The sequence below is a fragment of the Anomaloglossus baeobatrachus genome, chromosome 6 (genome assembly GCF_048569485.1).
Source record: "Anomaloglossus baeobatrachus isolate aAnoBae1 chromosome 6, aAnoBae1.hap1, whole genome shotgun sequence".
In the NCBI taxonomy this organism is placed as follows: Eukaryota; Metazoa; Chordata; class Amphibia; order Anura; family Aromobatidae; genus Anomaloglossus; species Anomaloglossus baeobatrachus.
Window position 1 is genome coordinate 99,979,347 of NC_134358.1, and position 12,434 is coordinate 99,991,780.

General features: G+C 44.5%; 1 protein-coding gene across 1 annotated transcript in view; it reads right to left on the reverse strand.

Moving 5' to 3' along the window:
- Positions 1–2,905: 2,905 nt before the first annotated feature.
- Positions 2,906–12,434, reverse strand: part of CHMP4C (charged multivesicular body protein 4C) — a 70,292-nt gene continuing 60,763 nt past the window's right edge. The window contains exons 4-5 of the mRNA XM_075316288.1: positions 8,901–9,009; positions 2,906–3,763 (exon numbers count right to left, since the gene is read on the reverse strand). Of these exons, the coding sequence (XP_075172403.1) occupies positions 3,696–3,763; positions 8,901–9,009 (177 nt within the window). The 3' untranslated portion in view covers positions 2,906–3,695. The remainder of the gene's footprint in view (positions 3,764–8,900; positions 9,010–12,434) is intronic.

Consider the following 12,434-nt stretch of genomic DNA (forward strand, 5'->3'; position numbering starts at 1 on the left):
TTGTGCAATGTGTGTGTTGTGCGGTATGTGCATATATTTGTGTGTGCCGCGGTGTTTGTGTGTTGTGTGTGTGCAGCATTGTCTGTGTGTGTGTGGGTGTCTGTGTAGGGCAGTGTTTGTGGTTCCCAGTGTGTGTGTGGTGTGTTGTGCGGTGCGTGTGTGGCGCTGTGTGTGTGTTTTGGGGGGAGATGTGCACCCCCCATCGTGGTCCACCCCCATGCTGCACCCCCCATGCTGCACCCCCCATCGTGCTCCATCCCCCATGCTGCGCACCCCCCATCGTGCTCCATCCCCCATGCTGCGCACCCCCCATCGTGCTCCATCCCCCATGCTGCGCACCCCCCATCGTGCTCCATCCCCCATGCTGCGCACCCCCATCGTGCTCAATCCCCCATGCTGCGCACCCCCCATCGTGTTTCATCCCCCCATTCTGGGCACCCCCATCGTGGTCCACCCCCCCATGCTGCACCCCCCATCGTGCTCCATCCCCCATGCTGCACCCCCCATCATGCTCCATCCCCTATGCTGCACTCCCCATCGTGCTCCATCCCCCATGCTGCGCACCCCCCATCGTGCTCCATCCCCCATGCTGCGCACCCCCCATCGTGCTCGATCCCCCATGCTACGCACCCCCATCGTGCTCCATCCCCCATGCTGCGCACCCCCCATCGTGTTTCATCTCCCCATTCTGGGCACCCCCCATCGTGCTCCATCCCCCATGCTGCACCCCCCATCATGCTCCATCCCCCATGCTGCACACCCCCCATCGTGTTTCATCCCCCATTCTGGGCACCCCCCATCGTGGTCCACCCCCCATGCTGTACCCCCCATCGTGCTCCATCCCCCATGCTGCACCCCCTATCGTGCTCCATCCCCCATGCTGCGCACCCCCATCGTGCTCCATCCCCCATGCTGCGCACCCCCCATCGTGTTTCATCCCCCCATTCTGGGCACCCCCCATCGTGCTCAATCCCCCATGCTGCACCCCCATCGTGCTCCATCCCCCATGCTGCACTCCCCATCGTGCTCCATCCCCCATGCTGCGAACTCCTCAGAGAGGAGTATAATAGGAGGATTATAATAGGAGTATAATGGGTGGAGTAGTCCTATGGAAAGAGGAGTATAATGGGAGGAGTTGTCCTGGGTGGGAGGTGTACAGGTGCCCAACGTGTGCGGGGGGCATGGCCGAGCGGGCATAGTGTGAGGGGGGCGTGGCTGAGCAGGCACAGAGATGAGGAGGTGTGGCCTAGCGGGCATAGTGTGAGGGGGCGTGGCCTAGAGGGCATAGTGTGAGGGGGCGTGGCCTAGCGGGCATAGTGTGAGGGGCTGTGGCCTAGCGGGCATAGTGTGAGGGGCTGTGGCCTAGCGCGCATAGTGTGAGGGGGCGTGGCCTAGCGGGCATCGCGTGCGGGGGGTGTGGCCTAGTGGGCATCGCGTGTGGGGGCGTGGCTTAGCAGGCATCACGTGCGAGGGGTGTGGCCTAGTGGGCATCGCGTGCAGGGCGTGGCCTAGCGGGCATCCTGTGCAGGGGGGGCGGGCCTGGCCAAACGGTTAATCCATGCGGGGGGCGGGGCCAGGCCGAGCCGAGCGGCCAATCCGTGTGGAGGGGCGGGGCCAGGCCGAGCCCAGCGGCCAATCCGACGGTTGTCACTGTAAGGACACAATTTTGGAGCAAGACAGACAGACAGAATAAGGCAATTATGTATATAGATTCCGGCCTGATGGACATAGTGCAGAATGTGAAGCTCCAATTAATCACACTTCTCTACCGTTGCCATTTTTTCTGTTTGTTACATCAGACTCCCATATTACACTTCTATCCTCCGTAGAAGCTTTGAAAGCAAACGTGCATAATAAGAGGGAAGAATACTGACCATAATACAGACCAAAATTCCCATCAATTGTCCATACCGGAATGCTTTCAGGAAACCAATTCCAATAGTATATATGCATTGGTGATGTTAATGTAATTTGTGGAAATACTAGCTAATTGCATATGTGGTTAGATATTACTCTAGATCAGACTGGTCAGCATCTCTATTATATGTTCATAGATCTGGGAATAACCATACGGGAGCAAGGATCCATCTTGTATATGTTTATACAGTATATACACACACATATACTGTATATATACTGGTATATATATATACAGTATATACATAAATTACATGTGCATATATATATATATAAATTATATATATAAATTCACCTTTATACCCGTTATGTCTCAGAATTACTCTAATTAAATGAATATATATATATTTATTTATTTAGAGTCATTCTGAGACATAACGGGTATAAAGGTGAATTTGAAGTCCACTTTGTGTCTTGTCGATGCTTACTCTAAGACAGTGAAACTGCCCAAGGATGGAAAGAGAAGCAATACCACCAAGTGAGCATTATGTGAAGACATAGCCGGTATCTGGTTGGACTAGAATAGGATTATATACACCGTAGTTCCAGTAGAAAGTGTTTAGGTTTTAGGACCCTCTATTCATATCCAATCAAGAGCACTTGGCCGATTTGTGTTATTCTTGTTTATACTCACCGTGCTATTGTGCCATCTTATAATGATATTATTAATTTGTAAAAACAAATGTGTTCTGTATGTGCAAAACCAATGAGGGTAATGCCATCTGGTGGTCACTTGAGGAATGGCACATGGACAAATGATTTCCTATTACCAAATCAGAAAAATCAATTTAAATTTTATAAAATATATATATTATGTATTTTATCCTGGAACTGCAGAGCAGTTCAGCACTACTAGGATAATCTTAAAAAAAAAAAAAAGTTGTCGAACTCACAGATTGCATGCTGGGAGTTGCAGTTTTGGGAAAGGTTAAAGTCACAGAATAGAAACTGCCCTACAGGATAACATAACGTACTTATATGAAGCATATTGTAGGTACAAACTGAAGCATGACAGTATTTTATTAGGTCCAGCACATAATAGAGAGCAGATAACCCCAAATGCAACATGTAGAATACAGACTTCACTATTATACAACATCTATAATGCTAGGCTTCCTTCCCATAAGAAAATAAATGTGTCCATATTCAGCTATATATATATATATATATATATATATATATATATATATATATATATATATATATATATATATATATATTACACACACACACACATTTCATGGCGGAGCAGGGCTCACATTTGCTATCCCTGAGCTGCAGTAGAACATCACACATACACTGTAGGTATGGGCAATGTCTATCATACCGTTTGCACATATGTACACCTCTGTATAGGTCCCCAACCTTTTACTGGGCCACATTAGAACAGTTCTCAAATACATGTATTACATATTTACATCCAGCTACTGATAAGAACTAATGAAATAATGAATAAAAAAAAAAGGACCAGTGTAAATAAAATCCATGCGGCATCAATGCTTTGTTGGTGTAACTTCCAGTTTGCCAGTCCGTGGTGTAGTGATAATCGCCAAAAATCTCATCAGAATTCAGAAGCCAATTCACATAGTTCTTAGTCGGGAGACTTCTAGTCATTTGGTGCTGACCTGATGCCAGCTTTCATTAATGCTGGCAATGCCTTTGAACCACAATAGTTTTTAGCACCTGTTTCCAATTGGGGAGTCAAATACAGGAGGTTTGGGGATAAGATTTGGCTCCCGATCCACTGGTTGGGGATTAGTGGCTTGAATAGTTCCTGATTAGTTAGCCCAGGCCGCCAGCATCTGCATGTCATCATCATCTTCCACCCTCTTCCTTGTTGATGCAGCTAGCACAGAAAAAGTAAATAGTTGTTAACAGAAAAATTCTAAGTATGTGAATGTCAGTCATATTGATGAAAAAAACACTTTTTAACCCTATATGAATAATCAAACCTCGTACTTGTTAGAAGATCAGCTTTGCAATGTAATGTTCTCCCTCATGTTAAAGTATGTGGACACATTTGGGCACATATTTCATTAAGAATTTTGGGTTGTTTGACTTCTACAGTCCCTGATAGAAGTTCTGTCGATTATCCATGTTATGTAGATAAAAGCTTATAACCTGACTTTAAATCCATCCATTGGTTTTATAAATTACTCTTTTGAAAGCTGAAACCCTCCCAAATTTGGTTTAGGTTATGAAAATAAAGTTGCTGCAAAGCTGAAATATTGATCATTTAATGAACACAGAAAGGTCAGATTTTGGCAAGACAAATGTTTCGTCGCCTTTACATATAATGCACCCAATCCTAGTTTACAGCCTCACCTGTGCTCACTAAATTATCAGTTAATTAGTGGGTGTGTATAAAAAGAAACCCAGCACCCCAGACCTTCAGTTGAACTGCAACTTGACCTCTGACAACATGCCAAAAATCGACCCTGCGACCAAAGCCTTGATTATCAGGAGGCTGAAGACCAGATCCACTGCAGAGGTGGCTGGCACCTTGAATGTGTTTCAGCGTCAAGTACAAAGAATTAAAAAAAGATTTGAAGAGACTGGAGATGTTTTTGACAAGCCCAGGTCCGGCAGACCCCGCAAGAAAACTGCTCAGGACGAACGTTTGTTGGTTAGAAAATCCAAAGCCAGCCTCTCTTCCACTGCAGCAGAGCTCCAACAGGCCTGGTCACCTCAAGTCCCTGTGTTAACTAGAACAGTTTGTAGGATTCTGTCTCGAAATGGTCTCCATGATCAAATCAGTGCCCAGAAGCCAGCACTAAACAAAAGGCAATTAAAAAACCGTGTGGAATTTGCCAAGTCCCACAGCCTGCTAAACAGATGGACGCTGGAAAAGTGGCAGAAGTGGATTTCTCTGATGAATCTTCAGCTGAATTACACCACAGCAGCTACAAATACTGCAGGAGACCTACTGGAGCCAGTATGGATTAAGAAAACAGTTAAGTTTGGTGGTGGAAAGATCATGGTCTGGGGTTACAGTCAGTATGGGGGTGTGCGAAACATTTGCAAGGTGGAAGGCAATATCAATAGCCTAAAATATCAAGTATTAGCTACCTCTTACATTCCCAATCATAAAAGGGGTCAAATTCTGCAGCAGGATGGTGCTCCATCTCATACATCTGTGCCGCCCCCGTGTCAGCAGCCAAGCTGCTCGGATCCGGATCCGCGGTGGCTCGAGGGTCGTCCGGACCCAGAGGGGGGTCTCGCGGCCACTCGAATGAAGGGGGATTATATTTAGAGTTTGTGATGCCACCCGTGGTGTGTGGTAAGGTGGAGTACCACCGCTGCAGCTGGGAGTACCCAGTGGCGATGGAGTGGGCAGCCAGGTGTTTAAACCCCTCCACGGGTAGGGGGAATGCCCCGGGACTCGGTGATGGTGACAGGGATGTGCCGTTGGGGAGGTAAGGGTCCCTTGCATACTCACTCAGTCCAATAACGCTGACACCGACAACTTTAGTAAACCAAAGTTCTGGACACCACTGTCGCTGAGGGGGAGCACGATTGGGTCCCGTTTCTGCTGGTGTTGCCTGTTGATCTGTGACCTTTCCCTTGGCACCTTGTTTCCTTTTAGTTGGTCCCTGTAGCTTGAAACTAGTCGAGTCCCGCTCCCCAGTGTGGCTAACTGAAGGAGCTTGCTCTCAGTGTTCACGCTTGGGATTTCTTGGACTGTATTTGTGGAAAGTCCTATCTCTCTCGTTGCGCTAGTACCCCGATTTTGGAGCGGGTGGAGAGTGGATCTTGAAGGCTCCATTCTCGTAGGCGAATTGTCAGGTTGCCTGAAGCTACTCCCTCACCTAGGGTCCACATACCCCATCGTGCCCTGGTCCCAGCCCGATGATGGTACAAGGCCGCCGGCTGTCCTCCACGACAATACCATGCCCCTTGTCACGATCCCCTGTGACCGGGGGTCCAGCTCCTACCAGGCTCAGACCAACGTCTGCTACCTAGTAGTTCCAAGGAGCCCAGCTCCTGACCTCCTCTCACTTTCACCTCCAACACTACACTCTCCCTTACTCTGACTGACTCCTGACCTCCCCTTAATCAACCCCCCACGTGGGCGACCCTCTTCCACTCAGGCCGTCCACTGATGTGTCTGGTGGGTGTGGTGCAGAGTGTTCCTAGGATTTTGATTAGCTGATTTTGGCAACACCAATGGTTAGGGACCCGTAACCAAGGAGGAGGTGGATATTGCACAGAAGGGCAGATTGCACAATACCCTGTGATGACCTGATAGGCCAGGGTGTCACACAGCCATCCATACAACAAAGTTCCTCCTGGAAAAGAAGATCAAGGTGCTCAAGGACTGGCCAGCCCAGTCCCCAGACATGAACATCATTGAGCATGTTTGGGGTAGGATGAAAGAGCAAGTTTGGAAGACAAAACCAAAGAATCTAGATGAACTCTGGGAGGCATGTAAGACTGCATTCTTTGCTATTTCTGATGACTTCATTAATAAATTGTATGTAAACTAGGATGAAAACTAGGATTGGGTGCATTATATGATAAGCCGACAAAACTTTTGTCTTGCAAAAATCTGTCCTTTCTGTGTTCATTAAATGATCAATATTTCAGCTTTGCAGCAACTTTATTTTCATAACCTAAACCAAATTTGGGAGGGTTTCAGCTTTCAAAAGAGTAATTTATGAAACCAATGGATGAATTTAAAGTCAGGTTATAAGCTTTTATTTACGTAACATGGATAAGCGACAGAACTTCTGTCAGGGAGTGTACATCCTCTATGTATCACAGAACATAGCAGACTGTAGAATGATTTAACAGTCAATCTGTTAGTGAGCTTGACTTGTGACTCTTCCAAGACCTATCGTAAGTTAAGGCTATTGAAAGAGAAGCAAGGAGAAACAAAAACGAAAAAAAAAAAAAAAAAAAAACCCAGAAAATAACCCTATGGTGAAGGGGTTAAAGATTAACTGGTTGGACCTTTGTGGGTTGTAGATGGAATCAAAATCAACTGTCAAATTTGCTTCCAGTTTTTAGAAGACAATTTTTTCAAGCAATGGTACAGGACAAAGTCTGCATCTTTAAAAAAACATTTTTTTATGCAGGACAATGTGTAAGAAGATGGACATACTGCTATTGTTCCCTTTTGTACACACCAGTGTTATTGTTGTTGTAATGTGAACTATGACATGCATTAATAATGTTGAAGAGTGTATTGTTTGACCACAGGGTGAGATAGAGTTGATGTTTGCGTCTAGCCAATAGTAGTATTGGCTAGAGTGAGAGAATAGTGATGGTTCCTTGTCAGGAGGGCAGATAGGGCTCAGCATGCAACAACGACGGACCTAAGGTCTGACTGGTGAGCAGAGTCGCATGATGTGGGTGTACCTAGACTGAGCGGAGACCGAGACAGAGTATAGCGAGATCCTGAGGAGAGAACAAGAAAAAGTTGACCGAGATGCAGAGTGAACGGCTGGAGACGGGTCTTCGGAGACGACGTTCAGTAGTACAGCCCCGATTTTATAACTCATTAAGGTAACAGGCCAGCATGGTACAGAAACGAGAGATGAAGATAGTACCCAGCAAACCAGTTCTTTTTGAAGGAAAAATTGGATGTGGAGCCGAGGGTGGAGAAAATGACTTTGACTAACTACACTGTTGTACTAAGCTTAGTGGTGGTGAAGGAAGAGAGACTAATGGAGGCAGGAACAAGTGAAGCTAAGAAGAAACTAGACTGTGTATAGAGATGCTCTGTGTCGAAGTTGTGTACCAGCTATCTATGCATAGTTATCATCAAATGGCTGTTTAGTAAACGACTTTGTAAAAAACTGGTAGTCTACCTTCCTGATTTTTGCAACACTTGGTCCTGACCAGCATGCGGCCTGCAAAGGCATATTGCCTCCTTAGCATAGGTACACACACCCAACCAGGGCTCCCACTTTCATGTTACGTGTCGGGGCACTATAGATAACTGCCTCACGCACAACTAACGCTGCCCCGTGCCGCCCTACACATGCATTGAAGTCTCCACTCCTTGGCTGCCAGTAAAGGCTTTATAGATGAATAAATGATATGAACCCTTCTTCACCTCACCTAAACCCTATTTTGGCTTCTTCTTAAATAGGAACTTTACAAAGAAGGGCAACATGCCAAACCTTGTTTTTACTTATTTCCTTGACATTATCTAAATAATATAAATGTAATATGTTATTTCCGAATGTGTTTATATACTGTGCTAAATGAATATGAGTTTATAATCTTGCTTGACTTTGAAACTTAACGAATTGCCTCAACGTCTTCCTTCTTCCCTTTCTCCTCCCCCTTTATATTCCCTAACTCCTTCCATTCCCACTTCCCCTCCAATACCCCTTCCCATCCACTTTTAGCCTACCCTTTCTTCCCTTCCTCTTCCCCTTCTTTGTTATTTCAACAATATTTTTAAGAATGCATTTTAAAAACTTCAATTACCCCCTCCCCTGTTATTGTAAACCCCTTAAAATGTATTAAAGTATACAAAGAAGGGCAACATTCACCCCTCTGAGCAATGTCCGGGAGGCTGTGGTTGATGCTGCCCAAACTGTTGATTGTCAACAAATTAAGAAACTGACAGACTCCATGGGTGGAAGGATTATGACTGTTTTCCAAAAGAATGGCCGGCTGAAGTGGTCACTGATATTTTTTGAAATGTCAGACATGTATTTTTGTACATTTTGTGTTTTTTGGTTATTATTCTTATTTTAACACATGAAAAACAAACAATTGTAATTTATGCATTCCATTTCGCTGTACACTAATGGTTGTCCAATAATTCTACGCACTTAGATATTCTCCTAGAACAGACAAAACCTCACTTTAACTTTTCTAAATATTCAGGTTTATTAACCCTTTGGATTGACCGACTGCACTGTAGTTGTTCAATAATAAAATCACACATCAAAAATACAAATTGCAGAATAATTCTGCACACGGTGTAAATGGCAATGGAGGTCTTATGAGCAACAAGCTGTTACCTTGTCTGGATGGCAGTTTTGAGGATGGCACACTTGGTAACGTAACATTGGCCAAATGTTTATTCAGATCTGTTTGTTCCAGTTCTTCCAATTCCGCCATCAACTCATCCTGCAAGAGTCATGAATAATCTTGAGGTCACATTACATAATACAGATGGTTTGCATAACTAACCAATCTGGAACATTTTGCAACACAATGTAATTATCTAACATCTCATATAAATAGTTACGTAATCTGTATATAGGTGACTTCTTTACAAATGTGCCGCTCACCATACGTCTGCCAATATCTGAGAAGAGCTCTTCAGCTCTGGTGGACAATCATAAGAATATTCCCTATGCAGAACTAGACTGAAAGTCGTCTGTTCCACAGGTAATAATGGAGAGGAACCTATAATAGTGATATAGCCGTGCACATTCATCATGCACATACCATCCTAATTGCCCATATTCCAAATTATGAGTCTGATATATCCAGAGAGACCAAAATGCTTTTTGATCAAAGAGGAACAGGACTGAGTTTATTGAGGAACTTGAAATATTTATAGTTTCTTGGATGCAATCCAAGGCTGCATATTCTTTCACTATTGGTCAAAACTGCAGTGAAGAAACTTATACAGATATATTCTATGAGGCTGAGGCCACACGGGGATTACTGCGTGTCCTCGCATGACACTCGGCTCACGCTCACAGCACAGCAGAGCCGAGTGTCATGCCAGGGTCATGCAACTGTGGTCTGATCCTGCGATCAGAGCACAGCTGCGGAGAAGAAGGCCAGCACTGCGGAGGGGAAGGAAGGATTTATCTACCTATTGAGATTCTTGTACTGCACTCGCGTTACACCAGTGTAACGCGAGTGCAGTGCAATGTTTCTCCCCATAGACTTGAATGGGTGCGAGTGAAACAAGATCGCATTCCACCCGCAGCATGCTGCGACTGTTTTTTCGGTCCGATTAGCGCTGAGAAAATAATCTCTCATGGGAGTGGGCCCAAAGAGTAATATTGGTCCGAGTAGAATGTGATTTTTTATCGCATCCACTGGCTCTGTTTTTCTTGCCGTGTGTCCTAGGCCTTATAAGCTGAATCATCTTTGCATCACAGGAAAGTCCTATAATGACTTATAATGTCTGAGTGCAGATATAGGTGGGATACACAGTGTAAGCGCCATTTTGAGTACTGTTATTTTTGGGTATCTTCATATAATCATGTCCATAACAAGTGCCTGTTATAAGACCTACCTTATAGTCCCTGTTCCTTATCAATCACAGTACCTGCAGTGCCAATAAACTTTGTCTGTCACCCTACTTTCTGATTTACTAATAAATGACCAGATTTCCCCAAGTAGAATCAGGTTGTTTGCCTGAAAATAATGGGCACTTAGGGTCCGCACCTTTAGCCAAATGGTCAGTCCTGGCACTCTGTTTCCAACAGTTGTTACTGTAGGGGAAATGTGTAGCTGGCTGCTCAGATGATTGTCAGGGGTGTCAGTCATTAGATTGGCCTTCTTTGGAGAAACAGTTAAGTTAGGACAACCCCTTTAATTGTCAGAAATTATGGAACTAATGATTCTATAATCAGCTCCTCTGTATGTAAATTGTAACTATCCAGTACAAAAAGCTCATTGCCTCTTACTAAATGTCAATTTTTTTTAAATGTTGTGCCTTGCAAAAGTATTCATACCCTGTGAACATTTGCACATTTTTTCACATTACGCCTACAAACTTAAATGTCTTTTATTGGAATTTGTGATATACCAACGCTAAGTAGCAAGAATTTGGGAAGTGTAAAGGAAATTATACATGTTTTTCTAAATATTTTACAAATATAAATCTGAAAATTGTGACATACATTTAAATTCAACCCCCTGTAGTCATATACCCCTAAATTAATTAGCAATTAATTACCTCCAGACATCATCTAATTAGTAAATTGAGTTCTCCTGTAATTTATTCTCAGTATAACTAGTTGTTCTGTGAAGACCTCAGAGGTTTGTTTCAGAACATTAGGGATCAAACAACATCATGAAAACTAAGGAACACACCAGACATGTCATGTCAAGGATAAAGTTGTGGAAAAGAGTAAAGCAGGGTTATGTTACACTGATGAGCAAAAGGGTAACAATGTTTTGGACTTTTTACTTTCTGGCTCCATATCTCCCCATTTACTACATCTTTGAGCATGAGACTACCTTCATTATATAGTCAATCATCTTGGCTATCTCATACATAAATTTGACTTGCAGCTATTTAGCATATGATTAGTTATGCATGGTTTTATCAAGTCACTGCATTGTTACTGCTTTGCTCCTAAAATCTAAATTTTAATAGTTATTATTTTGTAAATACAGTACATCTTTTTGTTTTCAACACTGCCTGAATCCTTCTGGACATGCTCTCGATCAGATTCAAGCTTGTCTCAACCGAAATGTGATCCCAGGTCTCTTCTACATATTCCCAATATTGGTGCACACTGGTCAACTAATTTCTGTATGTATATAGCTATTTCAGCTGCTATTCTGGTCCCTGTGCACTGTCATTGTGCGATTTGCTGTGCGGTCTGGTCCTTGCGCACTGTCAGTGCACAGTGTCACAGTAACCAGCAGCATGCAGAGACCAGCACCCCTCCCGGGGACGGTGCTGGTTTCTAAACACTGCTATGCAGTCTGACACTGGGGACTAACAGTGTGCACTGCTCTGTGTTGCTGGCTATCTATACTGATATGAATTGGCAACATACAGCATGCTGTCACTGTGCAAACCCCACAATAAAAGCATGCAGGGAACAGACCAGCCACTGAAAAGGCGTCACTGATGATGCTTCGTTTCAGAGAGGGACAGAGCCTCTGATAATGCTTCATTTAAGTATCTCAGCATGCACTGTTATTCTCAAATGAAGCATCATCAGAGAGGAAGTAGGAAAAAAAAATCAATAATAGTGTAGTCGGGGAAGGGTATGGAATTTTTAATGCAGCTGTATTAGGCTCCTTTCACACTGCGTTTTGCGTTACGTTCACAGGTCCCGTCGGGGCATCCGTCCGAACCACCCCTCCCCCGCCCTGCAAAACGTGTTTCGGACGCATTCGCCGACAGGGTCATTGACTGTAATGGAGCACACTACGTTAGCGTGTGCTCTGTTTTGTACCATTTTTGCACATATACGTTTTCTGCAGACGAACACCTGAACATAGTTGACTACATCTGGATGCCCGCCTGCAGAAAACGTATGTGCAAAAATGGTACAAAACAGAGCCCTGAGGGGCGAGGGAGAGGCAATCGGCTCAGGAATACTGTAGTCTGGAGCAAGGCTAGGAAGGAGACTCAGGCCTCTCCACCATCAGGACTATCCCTGAGGATAGGGCTAGCATAGGATCCCCCAGCTTGAGGGACAGTTTAGGAGCCCCGGTTTTCCGCCAGCCCATAGTGATGAAAAAAGTAAAAATGACATTATTACTGCTAGAAGAGCTCCTTCTCCTCATGCCATTCAGTGATAAAATTCTAGCTGCCATCAGTTGTCATCTGGTGGACCTCTAGATAC